General features: G+C 46.7%; 1 protein-coding gene across 1 annotated transcript in view; it reads left to right on the top strand.

Moving 5' to 3' along the window:
- The window catches only part of SMIM14 (small integral membrane protein 14), a 101,233-nt gene that overhangs the window by 51,186 nt on the left and 30,501 nt on the right, over positions 1–19,546 (top strand). Inside the window, exons 2-3 of the mRNA XM_063922802.1 lie at positions 14,019–14,120; positions 15,160–15,208. Of these exons, the coding sequence (XP_063778872.1) occupies positions 14,046–14,120; positions 15,160–15,208 (124 nt within the window). The 5' untranslated portion in view covers positions 14,019–14,045. The remainder of the gene's footprint in view (positions 1–14,018; positions 14,121–15,159; positions 15,209–19,546) is intronic.

The following is a 19,546-nucleotide window of genomic DNA, read 5'->3' as shown; positions in this document are numbered from 1 at the left end:
AGGGTGTCAGTGTGTCTGTCAAGTATAGTAGATATGTGTCCATGTCGCTTAAAGCTTTTGGTCATGTTTGCCAGCAATGTCCCCGTTTTGTTTCCCCAGCGGAAGTACTTTTGTTTAGTGTAGTCCAGTTTTTGCTGGGCCTGTGTTACTAAGAAGCTATCGTATAGGCGGCGTGATTCAATGTAGTTGTTATGAGTGAGGGGGGTAGGATCTGAAATATACGCTGCAAGGTGTGTCCGCATAGTGTTCAATAGATCATCATGTTGTGCCTTATTCACCCGATTTCTGTTCGCTACATACGACATAATGTGTCCCCTCATCACGACCTTGGATGTTTCCCAGAATAAGACAGGGTTGTCCCAGTGTTCCAGATTATCATCCGAGAATTCCGCCCACTTCAATCTGAGAAACTTTTTGAATTGTTCTGAGTGAAAAAGGTAAGAGGGGAATCGCCAAAAGAATGGGCGTGAGCCCACGGAACGGGTATTAAGCGTGATCGAAACTGGTGCGTGGTCAGAGACCGCAATGTCCCCTATTTGGGTATCTATAGTGTCAGAGAGTAGAGACGTGGACAACAGTATGTGGTCTATGCGAGAGAAAGACCCATGGACCGCCGAATGGAACGTGTAAGATCTATCCGTTGGATTAAGCACTCTCCATGGATCAATTAAAGAATGATCCGCAAGTAACCTAGTAACCTGGCGCCACTGAGGGGCCATCGGGTTCGCTGGAGTCGGGTATTTATCGATTAGAGGGTCTAAAATTGTGTTGAAATCACCGCCTATTATGAGCTCGTGATTGCTTCTACTATGGAGTAGCTGCGAGATATGTTGGTAAAAAGCTGGTTGGTCAACATTTGGAGCGTACAAATTAAGCAGAGTGAACCTAGCATCATATATTTGGATATCCATGAGAACATAACGGCCCTCTGGGTCCATGTTTGTGTTTAAGATAGTGTAGGGGAGGTGTCGCGCCAAGATTATTGCTACTCCGCGTGATTTAGTGCGGTAAGGTGCAGAAAAGCAATCCCCTATCCACCCATCACGTAGAGCGGAGTCTTCCCCACTTTTCCAATGCGTCTCTTGAGTATAGACAATATCAGGTTTAAGTTTTTTAAGGGCGGAGGTCACTTTCTTGCGCTTTATTGGGGTGTTGAGACCCCCCACATTCCATGAGGTAATTTTGATGGAACGGGGTGATCGTTGAGTAGGGTTGTGTGGTTCAGGGTGGTAAGATGTCATCCTATGCCTGTCGGGGGGTGTATGCAGCTACGGGTATATCTATTGTACGTGGGATCACCCCTGTCCCAGCAAGCAGGGAAAATCCCAAGGGCGCATCTTAGGCACAGATCCGGACCCAACATAACAAATAAAACCATGTACATTGAATATAACCATAAGGATTTTAGCTTCAAAAGAAAATTTTCAAACTTTTTCCCATCCAAACAAATATCACGCCAGCCCCTGAATAACATTTCAGTGGGTGGCAAGTATAGACAAGAACAATACATAGCATGGAAAATTAACATTACACCAACTATAGGTGCTAACATAATAGTGGTAAATCCTCTACTATTGTTTACCACAAAGTCAGGAGAGCATGTCGTCTCAATTCCAGTGAGCCATGAAGGCTCATTAGTATAGGTGGGAGCCTAATTACGATCAGTCAGGTGAATTCCTAGATTGGCGAGTCAGTTGCAGATGGGCCCGAGCTTCAGACGGGTTGTCAAAGATAAATGTCTGCCCATTCTCGGTGATTTTTAGTTTTGCCGGATATAATAATGCAAAACGTTTGTTGTTGTCGGCTAGAAACTTGCAAAGCGGTGAGAACTCTTTGCGTTTCTGGGCCACCGTGGCCGAGAAGTCCTGAAAGATGAGGATCCGATGGTCCTCAATGACTAAGTCGCGGTTCCTTTTAAAGGCAGTTAGGATCTTCTCTTTGTCACGGTAGTCCAGAAATTTGGCTATTACTGGGCGGGGTCTCCTGTCAGGTCCGTCCCGCTCTGGGCCCAACCTATGGGCTCGTTCAATGCGAGGGACGTCCATGTCACTACCAAGGCTGAGCGCCTCAACTAATCGCGTGCTTATAAAATCTGTCAAGGCCAACCCTCTAACCTGTTCGGGGATGCCCACGAAGCGGAGGTTATTCCGCCTATGTCGATTTTCTAAGTCGTCTACCTTGTCGACAAGTGTTTGGTAGGAGGCCATGGTAGAGGAGTTGGACGACCGTGTAGCGTGTAAGTCATCTTCGATGTCACTAACCCTTTGTTCCAGTGTGTTCAGCCTATTGGTGTGGTCAGTTAAGGAGGTTAAAGCTGAATCTAGGGATGTTTGTAGTTTATCCAACCTTTTGTCAATTTTAGGCATGAGTTGGTCAAATTTGGCTTCAAATCTGGGGAGGAAATCTTTGAGTCTCCCATCAATCATAGGCATGAGCAACTCAAATTTCTCCTCAATTTTCGGCATCAACATATTAAGTAATGATGCTGCCACGTCTGAGGGTGGTGCGGTAGGACCTCCACTTTCCCCTATTGAGTGAGCGGGAGAAGAGTTACCCGGCGGTGAAGGCGGGGAAGGACCAGACTTCGCTGGCGTTTTTTTGGGGTTAACCATGGTACGAGTAGTTCTGGGTGGAAGTGAGGACAGTGGTTTGTTAAGAAACTTGTCCATATACCAGGTAAGGAGATAGGTGACCTCAGCTCCAAGGTATCAAGGGTAAGACAGTTCCCACCCTGGGTTGGTGTAACAAGATAGAAAAGAGACCGCCCTCCTGTAAATTGACAAGGTCACATTTTAAAAAGTCAAGGAGTAAACATTAAAGTAAAAGTGGTCCTGAACATGATACTCTAGTGAGTATGTTTAGGAATTTGTACCAGAATCTGAGTAGTAATTGAAACACTAGTGTTAAGGTCTAAGGAATATGATCCGCACTAATATCTAGTGAGTTACAGATGTTATAAATGTGTTTCTACAAAAGTATAATGCAACACTGTGAATATTATAACAAGTATTTTCAAACCGGCCACCAGGTGGCAATACAATCATAGAAAAGAATATCTGTATTTCAGCCTGCCGGCCGTGTACAGATATGTATATGTGAAGGATGAGAGGAAAAGAGGTAGGAACAAAATAATAACAATGATTATGGTAGCCCTGCAATTCAGGGGGACAGAGGCGTATTTCTTCAGAATATAGGTCAGCTCCTACCTTCTTTTGGTTAAATGCAAGCCGCAGCTGGAGCTTTTATAGTACCGTGCAGTTCATAACAGCTCTCTCAGTGTGTCCCCGAGAACAGAGATAAGATAATGGTCCCGCCGTCCAGGTTTTTTAAGGGTATCAGGAGCAGAGAAGATATAAGAGGGGTCACTGGATGGGGAGGGAGAGCGTGGGGGGGGGGGGGGGAGGGCACGGAGCACACACAAGGAGGGAACGGATTAAAGTATAGGGTGGAATATAAGTAGTTATAAGGAGTGTTAATAATAAAGAAAAGGATGGGGTCACACAAACAATATTAGTACCTGGGGGGAGAGAGTATTAGAGCAGCGTGGAATTGCAGCAGTCAGTTCAGGGACGTGGTGACGATGGCGTCCGCGGGTGCCGGGCTCCAGTGTCTGTTAGTGTCGTTGGTGCAGGGCTGAGGTAGAGGGTAGTCGTGCCACTTCTACTGGCAGGTCGCGCTTTAGGTGTGTTACAATCGCAGGGCCACGTAGCCAGTGGTCTGGGGCCGGCCAGGTGTCCGAGAGTCACTGCAGCTTTCAGGCCCTTGTGCAAAATTTAAAATGGAAGAGAGGCAAACCACTACTCTCCAGACCAGCGCTAGGGCCGCAGGTATGTCAATATACCTTCAAATATATCTCATGGAAACACAGCACTGGGGGGAAGAGAGCATGCCATCCCATTCAGGCGGACGTAAGCTGTGGTGGAGTATGATAGGGAGGCCGAGTATGTCACCAGATACTTTTACTGCGCCAAATACAGGATGGATGACCCTGGCAGGAACAGATCCGTTGAGACAGGAGGGCTGCAGTGAGCGGCCGCACAGTGCCAGGTCCTCCGGCTACGAAGGCGTGATCCCGTGTTCCAGCCGCTTTTCAGAGGACAATCTGCAGGGTCAGAGGCTCGGCATCTCCCGCAGACGGTCCGTGACGCGCCGTTCCGCGACTGAGCTATCTTCTCCCGATCACCCGTGTAGGCGTGCAGGCTGCCACAGATCAATTGCAGGGCAGAACAGTACAGCGGCTCTGCAGACACGGCTCTGTCCCGGTAAGCGTCCCGGCCCCCTCACTCGTCACGATGCCGGGCGATCTCTCCTGCTGCAGCTACGCACTCCGGAGTGCAAGTGGGTCCCCGCGGCTTCACATAGGCGGGAGTGGGTACATGATCAGGGAGCGATGACTCTCAAGTCGATGGTGGCAGCACTCATCCAGTGCCGGCTGTCCGCCTCAAGGTTTACAGGCAGGGGTGTATTTGTACCAACGCCACGTTGGCGGTCATGCTGGCCGTCTCTCCGACGGCTTGGCTTCGGGGCAATTGACGATCCTCCTCCACACCACAGGCATCCCCACGATCAGCAGAGTCTGAGCATTAGCAGGGTACAAGTCTCCTGTCAGTGAGTCCCGTTGGAAAGGAGGATTGTAAGGGATTCCCTGTGCGGCTCTGAGGAGCTATATTAAAAAGCGGCCATACTAGCTGGCCCCGCCCCGGAAGTCCTGCCATCCATTTACTTTAACGTTGGTTGGGGGCTCACATGCACTGCAGAAGTTATGGTATGTACAGTACTGTGCAATGGTTTTAGGCAAGTGTGGGGAAAAAATGCTGCAAAATAAGAACGCTTTCAAAAATAGAAGTGTTAATAGTTTATTTTTAATCAGTTAATAAAAAGCAAAGTGAATGAACAGAAGAGAAATCTAAATCAAATCAATGTTTGGTGTGACCACCCTTTGCCTTCAAAACAACAGTCTTCTAGGTACACTTGCACACAGTTTTTGAAGGAGCTTGGCAGGGAGGTTGTTCCAAACATCTTGGAGAACCACAGATATTCTGTGGATGGACACTTGCTCAAATCCTTCTGTCTCTTCATGACTCGATGATGTTGAGATCAGGGCTCAGTGAGGGCCGTACAGGGGTGGATTGGCCATAGGGCTAAAGGTGTCCATACACTAGACAACCTCTAAATGATGATTTCGTGTTAATGATTTCCCTTGAACTCCCCCGGCAGTCCTGGGCAAACTATATAGTACAATACACCGGGCACCGTGCCCGAAGCATGGCGACTGCAGTGGTACACTTATACGGTATCCATGTCGACCTATGTCAACATACACACACCAAAAAAACAATAAAAAACTTGTGTCGACTTTTGGACCTGTCGACATTTTAAATGTTGGGATTTTGATCGTCTGTCAGCTGTTGTCGGGATTTTGATTGTAAGTATTTTATACTAAACCCCTTTCACACAACAGTGTAAATTTTAAACAAATTGTAATACCAAAAGCTTGTTATGGATTTTGAAAATAAAATAATAACTATAGATTGTAAGCTTGCGAGCAGGGCCTTCCTACCTCTATGGGGTCGATTCAGTTCGGCAACTTATGAATAGCGCCGGGAATTAGCTCCCGACGCTATTCAATTCAGCTCCAGTTAAGTCGGCGATGGCCCGTTCTCGCCGACTAAACAGGTTGAATTGTCGGGATAACGGGCATTCTCCGACTTAACTCCCTGGCGCGAGGCTGATTCCCGACAGAATCAGCCTCGCGCCGGCCGCGAGGCAGCACTTTTGTCGGGTTTCTTCTCTCATCCCCCGAGGATGAGAGAAGAATTCCCGACCATTGCGGGTCACTAGCAGCTGAATTGAATAGCATCGGGAGCTAATTCCCGGCGCTATTCATAAGTTGCCGAACTGAATCGACCCCCATGACTGTTATCACCCAGTTTGTTATTGTTATTGTTATTTCAAATTGTAAAGCGTAACGGAATTTGCTGCGCTATATAAGAAACTGTTAATAAATAAATACATATTATACATTTTTATATATATTTTTTTTTTTTTCCCGTGGAGGCCAATTTGTTTTATTATTTTCAGTGGGTGCCCATGTGTTTTATTTTTCTCTTGTGCAATCTTTTTAATCTGCGCTTGCATCTGAGTTGCACCACGCGTGCATGCACCATGATAGTGTTCATACAGAGTTGCAGTACAGGGTCAGACACACGCACCAAGAAGTGTATTAGAAATGTGTTGGGCATTCCTGAGTGGTTACAGGGAGGTGTCTAACCAGACACAGATGTAACATAGTGTGGGCGTGTTGCTGAAAGTGGTTGCATATAGAGACTTTGAATTGCTCACATTGGAGGCGATACAGATGATCTGCACGTAGCGTAGGGCTGGTGAAAGGTTCAATGGTGCGACCGATTGTGGCATCTAAAGAAAGTATGTTTGCAGAGTCTGTAGACACTGAACATGGGCATCTCTGTCCTTGCATATTTGAATACATGGGTGTACACTGGGGAACTGCATTGTAGCGTCAGTAGCATAAAGTCACAGATGAAACTGCAGCAAAAGATTCTAGGAAGGCCACAACTGCGTCCAATTCAGAATCAGACCTTATGAGGAATCCTGCCTCCTCAACAGACCCCACCCCCACAACAGAACCTGCCCCCATTAGGGCTGTTTTCATACATTTCCTGGCTTGGTTTTCCATCCTAATCCACCCCTGGGGCCATATTACCACTTCCAGGACTCCTTGTTCTTCTTTATGCTGAATATAGTTCATAATGACATTGGCTGTATGTTTGGGGTCTTTCTGCTGCAGAATAAATTTGGAGCCAATCAGACGCCTCCCTGATGGTAGTGCATGATGGATAAGTATCTGCCTGACATAGCATTGTAACATTTGTGCGTGGCAGGTGGGGAGTTTGACTGGGTCACGTGTCCTAAGGTGAGCTGACACCAAAGACCAGCCCCCCACTTCCCTTGGGGTGAGATACAATTTTCTCTAACGTCCTAGTGGATGCTGGGGACTCCGTCAGGACCATGGGGAATAGCGGCTCCGCAGGAGACAGGGCACATCTAAAGAAAGCTTTTAGGATCACATGGTGTGTACTGGCTCCTCCCCCCATGACCCTCCTCCAAGCCCCAGTTAGGTTTTTGTGCCCGTCCGAGCAGGGTGCAATCTAGGTGGCTCTCCTAAAGAGCTGCTTAGAAAAAGTTTTTTTAGGTTTTAAATCTCAGTGAGTCCTGCTGGCAACAGGCTCACTGCATCGAGGGACTTAGGGGAGAGATTTTCAACTCACCTGCGTGCAGGATGGATTGGAGTCTTAGGCTACTGGACATAGCTTCAGAGGGAGTCGGAACACAGGTCATCCTGGGGTTCGTCCCGGAGCCGCGCCGCCGACCCCCCTTACAGATGCTGAAGATCGGAGGTCCGGAAACAGGCGGCAGAAGACTCTTCAGTCTTCATGAAGGTAGCGCACAGCACGGCAGCTGTGCGCCATTGTTGCTACACACTTCTCACTGACCAGTCACGGAGGGTGCAGGGCGCTGCTGGGGGCGCCCTGGGCAGCAATATTAAATACCTTTAGTGGCAAAGAATACATCACATATAGCCATTAAGGCTATATGTATGTATTTAACCCAGGCCAGATTTCTCAAAACCCGGGAGAAAAGCCCGCCGGAAAAGGGGCGGAGCTTATTCTCCTCAGCACTCAGCGCCATTTTCCTGCTCAGCTCCGCTGTGAGGAAGGCTCCCAGGACTCTCCCCTGCACTGCACTACAGAAACAGGGTAACAAAGAGAAGGGGGGCATAAATTGGCGATATTTATATATTAAAAGCGCTTATAACAAAAACAACACCTTTTAGGGTTGTTTATATACATTTATAGCGCTTTTGGTGTGTGCTGGCAAACTCTCCCTCTGTCTCCCCAAAGGGCTAAGGGGGTCCTGTCTTCGATTAGAGCATTCCCTGTGTGGCTGCTGTGTGTCGGTACGTGTGTGTCGACATGTACGAGGACGATGTTGGTGTGGAGGCAGAGCAATTGCCGGTAATGGTGATGTCACCCCCTAGGGAGTCGACACCGGAATGGATGGCTTTAGTTATGGAATTACGTGATAATGTTAGTACATTACAAAAGTCAGTAGACGAAATGAGACGGCCGGAAAACCAGTCAGTACCGGCTCAGGCGTCTCAGACACCGTCAGGGGCTGTAAAACGTCCCTTACCTCAGTCAGTCGACACGGGTACCGACACAGATGAATCTAGTGTTGACGGTGAAGAAACAAACGTATTTTCCAACAGGGCCACACGTTATATGATCACGGCAATGAAGGAGGCTTTGCAGATCTCTGATACTGCTGGTACCTCAAAAAGGGGTATTATGTGGGGGGTGAAAAAACTACCTGTAGCTTTTCCAGAATCAGAGGAATTGAATGACGTGTGTGATGAAGCGTGGGTTAACCCAGATAGAAAACTGCTAATTTCTAAGAAGTTATTGGCATTATACCCTTTCCCACCAGAGGTTAGGACGCGCTGGGAAACACCCCCTAGGGTGGATAAGGCGCTCACACGTTTATCAAAGCAAGTGGCGTTGCCGTCTCCTGATACGGCCGCCCTCAAGGATCCAGCGGATAGGAGGCTGGAAACTAACCTGAAAAGTATATACACTCATACTGGTGTTATACTGCGACCGGCAATAGCCTCAGCCTGGATGTGCAGTGCTGGGGTAGTGTGGTTGGATTCCCTGACTGAAAATATTGATACCCTGGATAGGGACAGTATTTTATTGACTCTAGAGCAATTAAAGGATGCGTTTCTTTATATGCGAGATGCTCAGAGGGATATTTGTACTCTAGCATCAAGAGTAAGTGCGATGTCCATATCTGCCAGAAGAAGTTTATGGACGCGACAGTGGTCAGGTGATGCGGATTCCAAAAGGCATATGGAAGTGTTGCCATATAAAGGAGAGGAATTATTTGGGGTCGGTCTATCGGATCTGGTGGCCACGGCAACTGCCGGCAAATCCACTTTTTTACCTCAGACCCCCTCCCAACAGAAAAAGACACCGTCTTTTCAGCCGCAGTCCTTTCGCTCCTATAAAAACAAGCGAGCAAAAGGACAGTCTTATCTGCCGCGAGGCAGAGGAAAGGGTAAGAGAGGGCAGCAAGCAGCCCCTGCCCAGGACCAGAAGCCCGCCCCGGGTTCTACAAAGCCATCAGCATGACGCTGGGGCTTTACAAGCGGACTCAGGAGCGGTGGGGGGTCGACTAAAGATTTTCAGCAATCAGTGGGCTCGCTCACAGGTGGACCCGTGGATCCTGCAGATAGTATCTCAGGGTTACATGTTGGAGTTCGAAAGGTCTCCCCCTCGCCGGTTCCTAAAGTCTGCTTTACCAACGTCTCCCTCAGAAAGGACGACGGTATTGGAAGCCATTCACAAGCTGTATTCTCAGCAGGTGATAGTCAAGGTACCCCTCCTACAACAGGGAAAGGGGTATTATTCCACACTATTTGTGGTACCGAAGCCGGACGGTTCGGTAAGACCTATTCTAAATCTGAAATCCTTGAACCTGTACATACAGAAATTCAAGTTCAAGATGGAGTCACTCAGAGCAGTGATAGCGAATCTGGAAGAAGGGGACTTCATGGTGTCCCTGGACATAAAAGATGCTTATCTGCATGTCCCAATTTACCCCTCACACCAAGGGTATCTCAGGTTCGTGATACAAGACTGTCATTATCAGTTTCAAACGCTGCCGTTTGGTTTGTCCACGGCCCCTCGGGTCTTTACCAAGGTAATGACCGAAATGATGGTTCTTCTACGAAGAAAAGGCGTATTAATTATCCCTTACTTGGACGATCTCCTGATAAGGGCAAAGTCCAGAGAACAGCTGGAAGTCGGTGTAGCACTAACCCAAGTAGTGCTTCAGCAACACGGGTGGATTCTGAATCTTCCAAAATCTCAATTGACCCCGACAACACGTCTGCTGTTCCTGGGAATGATTCTGGACACGGTTCAGAAAAAGGTGTTTCTCCCGGAGGAGAAAGCAAGGGAGTTATCCGAACTGGTCAGGAACCTCCTAAAACCAGGAACTGTGTCAGTACATCAATGCACAAGAGTCCTGGGAAAGATGGTGGCTTCTTACGAAGCAATTCCATTCGGCAGATTCCATGCACGAACATTTCAGTGGGATCTGCTGGACAAATGGTCCGGATCGCATCTGCACATGCATCAGCGGATAACACTGTCACCAAGAACAAGGTTGTCTCTCCTGTGGTGGTTGCAGAGTGCCCATCTGTTAGAGGGCCGCAGGTTCGGCATACAGGACTGGGTCCTGGTGACTACGGATGCCAGCCTACGGGGCTGGGGAGCAGTCACACAGGGAAGAAACTTCCAGGGTGTATGGTCAGACCTGGAGACGTCTCTTCACATAAATATACTGGAGCTAAGAGCGATATACAATGCTCTAAGCTTGGCAAAACCGCTGCTTCAGGGTCAGCCGGTGTTGATCCAGTCGGACAACATCACGGCAGTCGCCCACGTAAACAGACAAGGCGGCACGAGAAGCAGAAGAGCAATGACAGAAGCTGCAAGGATTCTTCGCTGGGCGGAAAATCATGTCATAGCACTGTCAGCAGTGTTCATCCCGGAGTGGACAACTGGGAAGCAGACTTCCTCAGCAGACACGACCTTCACCCGGGAGAGTGGGGACTTCATCCGGAAGTTTTCCACATGATTGTGAACCGTTGGGAAAAACCAAAGGTGGATATGATGGCGTCTCGCCTCAACAAAAAACTGGACAGATATTGCGCCAGGTCAAGAGACCCTCAGGCAATAGCTGTGGACGCTCTGGTAACACCATGGGTGTACCAGTCAGTATATGTGTTTCCTCCTCTGCCTCTCATACCAAAGGTACTGAGAATTATTCGGAAAAGGGGAGTAAGAACAATACTAGTGGCTCTGGATTGGCCAAGAAGAACTTGGTATCCGGAACTTCAAGAGATGCTCACGGAGGATCCGTGGCCTCTACCTCTAAGAAGGGATCTGCTTCAGCAGGGACCTTGTATGTTCCAAGACTTACCGCGACTGCGTTTGACGGCATGGCGGTTGAACGTCGGATTCTAAAAGAAAAGGGCATTCCAGAGGAAGTTATTCCTACCTTGATTAAGGCTAGGAAGGAAGTGACCGCACAACATTATCACCGCATTTGGAGAAAATATGTTGCGTGGTGTGAAGCCATGAAGGCCCCAACGGAAGAATTTCAATTGGGTCGATTCTTACATTTCCTGCAGGCAGGATTGTCTATGGGCCTCAAATTGGGGTCTATTAAAGTTCAAATTTCGGCCTTATCAATCTTCTTCCAGAAGGAATTGGCTTCAGTGCCTGAAGTACAAACTTTTGTCAAGGGTGTACTACATATACAGCCCCCGATTGTGCCCCCAGTGGCACCGTGGGATCTAAACGTAGTTTTGGATTTTCTCAAATCTCATTGGTTTGAGCCTCTCAAATCTGTAGATTTGAAGTATCTTACATGGAAAGTAACCATGCTACTGGCCCTGGCTTCAGCCAGGAGAGTTTCAGAGTTGGCGGCTTTATCGTACAAAAGCCCATATCTGATTTTCCATTCGGACAGGGCAGAACTGCGGACACGTCCTCATTTTCTCCCTAAGGTGGTTTCGGCTTTTCACTTGAACCAGCCTATTGTGGTGCCTGCGGCTACTAGCGACTTGGAGGACTCCAAGTTACTGGACGTTGTCAGAGCATTAAAAATATATATTTCAAGGTCAGCTGGAGTCAGAAAATCTGACTCGTTGTTTATATTGTATGCACCCAACAAGATGGGTGCTCCTGCGTCTAAGCAGACGATTGCGCGTTGGATCTGTAGCACAATCCAACTTGCACATTCTGTGGCAGGCCTGCCACAGCCTAAATCTGTAAAGGCCCACTCCACAAGGAAGGTGGGCTCATCTTGGGCGGCTGCCCGAGGGGTCTCGGCATTACAACTTTGCCGAGCAGCTACGTGGTCAGGGGAGAACACGTTTGTAAAATTTTACAAATTTGATACTCTGGCTAAGGAGGACCTGGAGTTCTCTCATTCGGTGCTGCAGAGTCATCCGCACTCTCCCGCCCGTTTGGGAGCTTTGGTATAATCCCCATGGTCCTGACGGAGTCCCCAGCATCCACTAGGACGTTAGAGAAAATAAGAATTTACTTACCGATAATTCTATTTCTCATAGTCCGTAGTGGATGCTGGGCGCCCATCCCAAGTGCGGATTGTCTGCAATACTTGTACATAGTTATTGTTACAAAAATCGGGTTATTATTATTGTTGTGAGCCATCTTTTCAGAGGCTACTTCGTTTGTTATCATACTGTTAACTGGGTTCAGATCACAAGTTGTACAGTGTGATTGGTGTGGCTGGTATGAGTCTTACCCGGGATTCAAGATCCTTCCTTATTGTGTACGCTCGTCCGGGCACAGTACCTAACTGAGGCTTGGAGGAGGGTCATGGGGGGAGGAGCCAGTACACACCATGTGATCCTAAAAGCTTTCTTTAGATGTGCCCTGTCTCCTGCGGAGCCGCTATTCCCCATGGTCCTGACGGAGTCCCCAGCATCCACTACGGACTATGAGAAATAGAATTATCGGTAAGTAAATTCTTATTTTAAACCCTATATATGTCCTTTGTAATGGGGTCCTGAAATTATTGTAGAGTAGCCACATTTTCTTCAAAAAGTTTTCTAACTAAACAATTTAAAAAATATTATGCTTTTCTAATACAGACTTTATACCATTCTGATGTTGTTACCATTTACAATAAGCAGTTTATGAATCATTCTGCGTAAGCTGTTACATTACAGAGGCTAGCCAGGCCCACATGCTAAACAAAATAATCTAATCCAGTTCTGGTCAACTCCTCCCATGATATGGAGCAAACCAATTATGCAGTCTGTTCACATGTAATCTGGGTGCTGTCGCCATCTTGTGGTAAAACAATTAAATGTCATGTAAATTCTCTGGTAAGTAAATATTGCATTACCAATCAACCTAGGTATTGTTAATTGAAAATATATACTTTCAAAGCTATACATTGAAGACTTTTTCAGGATTGAGTTTATTTCATATAAGTACTCGCACATCTGTTTTAAATGGAAAGAATGTTTTATTAGGAATTACAGAGTGGACACGTCAAACGTCTTCGTAAGTAATCTACCACAGCAGAAATTAAGCACTTTCCTTTTAATATTGTGTTTCACATTGTGTGAGAGTTGAAGTCTGTGGCTTATATTGAAGTTCTTAGGGGGTAATTCAGAGTTGATCGCAGTAGCAAATTTGTTAGCAGTTGGGCAAAACCATGGGGGTAATACCAAGTTGATCGCAGCAGGAAATTTTTTAGCAGTTGGGAAAAACCATGTGCACTGCAGGGGGGGGGGGGGGCAGATATAACATTTGCAGAGAGACTTAGATTTGGGTGGGTTATTTTATTTCTGTGCAGGGTAAATACTGGCTGCTTTATTTTTACACTGCAAATTAGATTGCAGATTGAACACACCACACCCAAATCTAACTCTCTCTTCACATGTTATATCTGCCTCCCCTGCAGTGCACATGGTTTTGCCCAATTGCTAACAGAATTCCTGCTGCGATCAACTTGGAGTTACCCCCCATGTGCACTGCAGGTTGGGAGATGTAACATGTGCAGAGAGAGTTAGATTTGGGTGGGGTGTGTTCAAACTGAAATCTAAATTGCAGTGTAAAAATAAAGCAGTCAGTATTTACCCTGCACAGAAACAATATAACCCACCCAAATCTAACTCTCTCTGCACATGTTATATCTGCCACACCTGTAGTGCACATGGTTTTGCACAACTGCTAACAAATTTGCTGCTGCGATCAACTCTGAATTAGGCCCCTAGTTTTAGAAAATTGATTTTACACATTTTATTAGCATATTTTTACATGCAGCATCAGCTATTATGTTTCTATTTCTTCCTATTGTGTATGTAAAACATTGTCTACATTTCACAGGTTGATACAGACACCCCAGCAGTCAAGATGGCGGAGGGCAATTTTGATCCCTGTGAGTGCATCTGCACCCATGACTTTGCAATGCGAAGACTGATTAATCTGGTAAGAATAATACAATAATTACTGCATGGTTTGTTGTTGGGGTTTTTTTTTTACAACAAAAGTATTTTTATTGAGATATTTTCACATTACATAAATTCCAATATCATTGTAGACTTATATAAAACATACCACATAGTAACAACCAATCCGTAATGTAATTAAAGAAAACAATAAGGGGAGGCGAGAGAGAAGTAACAGAAACAAATTGTAAGTGTATTAAACAATCCATAAGTACAGCTATGAATATGAGTATACGCATACCCCACAAATTCATACCCGCAGATCCATGGAGAAGTAATAGCTAGCATCCATCTCACACGAGTGGTATATACAGTAGTTAAAAAGAGCAAGAGTATACAAAGAGGAACCATCTCAAAAGTCAGATCAGCATCCAGGTATAATGTCTCATAAGACATTGAAGGCGTAGAGGAAGGTTATCACAACCTCCTTAGATCAGGGTAAGCTCGGAGTAATATGATTATTGTAGTAGGTTATAGTAACCATTTGCACAGGGGAGAAGATGTGGCCATGGAGTACTTAAATCCTATTGTTATTACTGCATGTTTTTAATGTTTTTTCACCATATTCCATAGATTAGATCAATCCACACAGTAAGCAAATCTACAAAATCTTCATTGACAGAATGGTATACCTTCCGATCTACAGTATATACCTGCAGACAGGGATCTGCTGAATGATAATACTACAAGTGCAGTAGTTTATGGATGAGATTACATATGTAATGGACACCCAGATGTATATTATAATTATATTACAAGCCAAAGTGGTGATACTGTTCAAGGAACTCTGTAGTGTGTTATTATCTACCATCAGAATTCCTTTTAACGCACAAGTGATAGAAGTGATAATATCCCTAATTATAGGTAATAGCAGCACATTTAAATCCTATTTATGTGCCTCTTACTATAAGGGTATTAGCATTACATGTCTTTTGTAGGTTCTATTTATTGGAGATGAATGTAAAACAAGCAAAGCTGCTGTAATATTTACTGTAAATCTCCCGTATTTCTGTATACAGCTTCGGCAGTCTCAGTCTTACTGCACAGACAACGAATGCTTACAAGAATGTGAGTATGTCTCGCCACTGTTTTCTATCTTTCTCAATGTACAAATTGTTCTATAATCTTTAGTATGTCTGGATGAACACCTCCCATGTTCTGCATCAAGCACAGGTCATTACCACTGTCAACCTAAATCTATATAATTTGAGCATTTGATATGCTATATGTTCTTAAACCATAGTAGCGTGTCATACTCCCAACTTTTGGCCAGGGCTCTATTGAACGGCCGATATATCACGGGTCCGTCGGCCAGTGTGTACGGGCGATATGTCTGTGAACTCAGTCGTTCACAGACATATCGTCGGCCCCGCAGCACAGCCGACGGCCAATATATCTACCGATTATAGTGGCGCATCACTTTGTGTGTACGGGCGACCAGCCGGCCGCCCGTTCACATGCTGCGGCGGCCGGTGGTGATTGACAGCTGACGCCCGCCCAGTTCATGACGTCAGTCCCCGACGGATCAGGCAGTGTGTATGCACAGCACACCGTCCATAGATATATCTGCAGATCAATTGATCAGCAGATATATCTATCAGTGTGTACCCACCTTAAATCTATTTGTGTGTTTGTTTTTGTTACATACATTGGTACTTTATTGTGTCCGCTTTAAATAACCTTTTCCGGTAAATGTATAAGAATGTGGGTAGAGGAGGAATAGCTCATTATAGGGGAGATTTATCAAGTGGTGAAGTTGCCCAGAGCAACCAATAAGCTGTTGGTTATCATTTACCAAGTACATTCTATAAAGTAATAGGTAGAAGTCTATTGGTTGCTATGGGAAACTTCACCTGTCCACTTTAGATGTCTGATATATTTCTCCCTATATATTTATTCATGCCCAGATTTCTCTAACGTCCTAGTGGATGCTGGGAACTCCGTAAGGACCATGGGGAATAGCGGGCTCCGAAGGAGGCTGGGCACTCTAGAAAGATCTTAGACTACCTGGTGTGCACTGGCTCCTCCCACTATGACCCTCCTCCAAGCCTCAGTTAGATTTCGTGCCCGGCCGAGGTTGGATGCACACTAGGGGCTCTCCTGAGCTCTTAGAAAGTTATAGTCTTAGAATTTGTTCTTTTCAGTGAGACCTGCTGGCAACAGGCTCACTGCAGCGAGGGACTAAGGGGAGAAGAAGCGAACTCGCCTGCTTGCAGCCGGATTGGGCTTCTTAGGCTACTGGACACCATTAGCTCCAGAGGGATCGACCGCAGGCCCAGCCTTGATGTTCGGTCCCGGAGCCGCGCCGCCGTCCCCCTTACAGAGCCAGAAGCAAGAAGATGGTCCGGAAAATCGGCGGCATGAAGACTCAGTCTTCACCAAGGTAGCGCACAGCACTGCAGCTGTGCGCCATTGCTCCTCTCACACACTTCATACTCCGGTCACTGAGGGTGCAGGGCGCTGGGGGGGGGCGCCCTGAGGCAGCAATAAAAACACCTTGGCTGGCAAAAATACCTCAATATATAGCCCCAGGGGCTATATATGAGGTAAATACCCCTGCCAGAAGTCCATAAAAAACGGGAGAATAGGCCGCGAAAAAGGGGCGGAGCCTATCTCCTCAGCACACTGGCGCCATTTTCCCTCACAGCTCCGTTGGAGGGAAGCTCCCTGGCTCTCCCCTGCAGTCTACAAGGGTTAAAAAAAGAGAGAGGGGGCACTAAATTTAGGCGCAGTATACATTATATATATAGATATAAAGCTATAGGGGACATAACTCAGTTAGTCCCTGCAGTATATAGCGCTCTGGTGTGTGCTGGCATACTCTCACTCTGTCCCCCCAAAGGGCTTTTGTGGGTCCTGTCCTCGTTTAGAGCATTCCCTGTGTGTCTGCGGTGTGTCGGTACGGCTGTGTCGACATGTTGAATGAGGAGGCTTATATGGTGACGGAACAGAGGCCGATTATATGTGATGTCGCCCCCTGTGGGGCCGACACCAGAGTGGATAGAGAGGTAAAAGGTATTAACCGACAGTGTCAACTCCTTACATAAAAGGGTGGATGACGTAACAGCTGTGGGACAGCCGGCTTCGCAGCCCGCGCCTGCCCAGGCGTCTCAAAGGCCATCAGGGGCTCAAAAACGCCCGCTCTCTCAGATGGCAGACACAGATGTCGACACGGAGTCTGACTCCAGTGTCGACAAGGTGGAGACATATACACAATCCAATCCGTGACTTGATCCCGGCAATAAAAAATGTGTTATACATTTCTGACTTTAACCTCTATAAATGGGTTTTAGGTTTGGGGAGAAAAAACAGGCAGTGTTTTGTTCCCCCATCAGATGAATAAATGAAGTGTGTGAAAAGCATGGGTTCCCCCGTTAAGAAACTGGTAATTTATAAAAAGTTACTGATGGCGTACCCTTTCCCGCCAGGAGGATAAGTTACGCTGGGAGATATCCCCTAGGGTGGATAAGGCGCTCACACGTTTGTCAAAAAAGGTGGCACAGCCGTCTTAGCATACGGCCACTTTAATAGGTACCTGTTGATAAAAAAAAAAAAAAACAGGAGGCTATCCTGAAGTCTGTATTTACACACTCAGGTACTAGACTGAGACCTGCAGATAGTGCTGCTGCAGCGTGGTTGGTGACCCTGTCAAACAGGGATAATAGTTGGCAAACATAAAAACATATTAAAGACGTTGTCTTATATATGGGGGATGCACAGAGGGATATTTTGCCGGCTGGCATCCAAAATAAATGTAATGTCCATTCTGTCAGGAGGGTGTTAGAGACCTGTCACTGGACAGGTGATGCTGACTTAAAAAGCGCATAGAGAGCCTTATAAGAGTGAGGAATTATTTGGGGATGGTCTCTGGGACCTCGTATCCACAGCAACTGCTGGGAAGAAATAATTTTACCTCAGGTTTCCTCACAGAAAAAGGTACAGTCCTTTCGGCTTCAGAAAAGCAAGCGGGTCAAATGGCGCTTCCTTTCTGTACAGAGACAAGGGTAGAGGGAAAAAGCTGCACCAGTCAGCCTGTTCCCAGAATCAAGATTCTTCCCCCGCCTCCTGTGAGTACACACCATGACGCGGGTGCTCCACAGGTGTAGCCAGGTACGGTGGGGGGCCGCCTCAAAAATTTCAGCAATTAGTGGGCTCGCTCACAGGTGGATCCCTGTTTCTTCCAAGTAGTATTTCAGGGGTACAAGCTGGAATTAGAGATGTCTCCCCCCAGCCGTTTCCTAAAATATGCCTTGCTGACAACTCCCTCAAGCAGGGAGGCTGTGCTAGAGGCAATTAATAAGCGGTATTCCCAGCAGGTAATACTCAAGGTGCCCCTACTTCAACAAGGACGGGGTTACTATTCCACACGGGTTGGGGTTCCGAAACCGCATGGTTCGGTGTGACCCATTTTATATTTAAAATCCTTGAACATAAAAAAATTCAAGTTCAAGATGGAATCGCTCAGGGCGGTTATTGCAAGCCTGGACGAGGGGGATTGCATGGTATCCCGGGACATCAAGGATGCTTACCTGCATGTCCCCATTTACCATCCTCGCCAGGAGTACCTCAGATTTGTGGTACAGGATTACCATTACCAAGTCCAGACACTGCCGTTTGGACTGTACATGGCACCGAGGGTGTTTTATCAAGGTAATGGCCGAAATGATGATACTCCTTCAAAAAAAAGGGAGTTGTAATTATCCCGTAATTGGACAATCTCGTTATAAGGGCGAGGTCCAAGGAGCAGTTGGTAGTCGGGGTAGCACTATTTTGGAAAGTGCTACAACAGCATAGGTGGATTCTAAACAGTCCAAAGTCACAGCTGGTTCCTATGACACGTCTACTGTTCCTGGGGATGGTTCTGGACATAAACCAGAAATAGTGTTTCTCCCGGAGGAGAAAGCCAAGGAGTTGTCATCTCTAGTCAGAGACCTCCTGAAACCAAAATAGGTAGCGGTGCATCATTGCACGCGAGTCCTGGGAAAAATGGTAGCTTCTTACGAAGCAATCCCATTAGGCAGGTTCCATACAAGAACTTTTCAGAGGGACCTGTTGGACAAGTGGTCCGGATCGCATCTTCCGATGCATAGGCTGATAACCCTGTCTCCAAGAACCAGGGTATCTCTACTGTGGTGGCTGCAGAGTGCCCATCTTCAAGAGGGCCGCAGGTTCGGCATACAGGACTAGGTCCTAGTGACCATGGATTCCAGCCTTTGAGGCTGGGGGGCAGTCGCATAGGGAAGAAACTTCCAGGGACTTTGGTCAAGTCAGGTTATTTCCCTACACATAAATATTCTGGATCTGAGGGCCATTTACAATGCCCTGAGGCCAGCAAGGCCTCTGCTTCAAAACCAGCCGGTACTGATCCAATCAGACAACATCACGGCAGTCGCCCATGTAATCAAC

This window comes from Pseudophryne corroboree, chromosome 1 (assembly GCF_028390025.1).
Source record: "Pseudophryne corroboree isolate aPseCor3 chromosome 1, aPseCor3.hap2, whole genome shotgun sequence".
NCBI classification, from domain to species: Eukaryota; Metazoa; Chordata; class Amphibia; order Anura; family Myobatrachidae; genus Pseudophryne; species Pseudophryne corroboree.
This window is presented reverse-complemented; position numbering and strand designations above follow the sequence as displayed.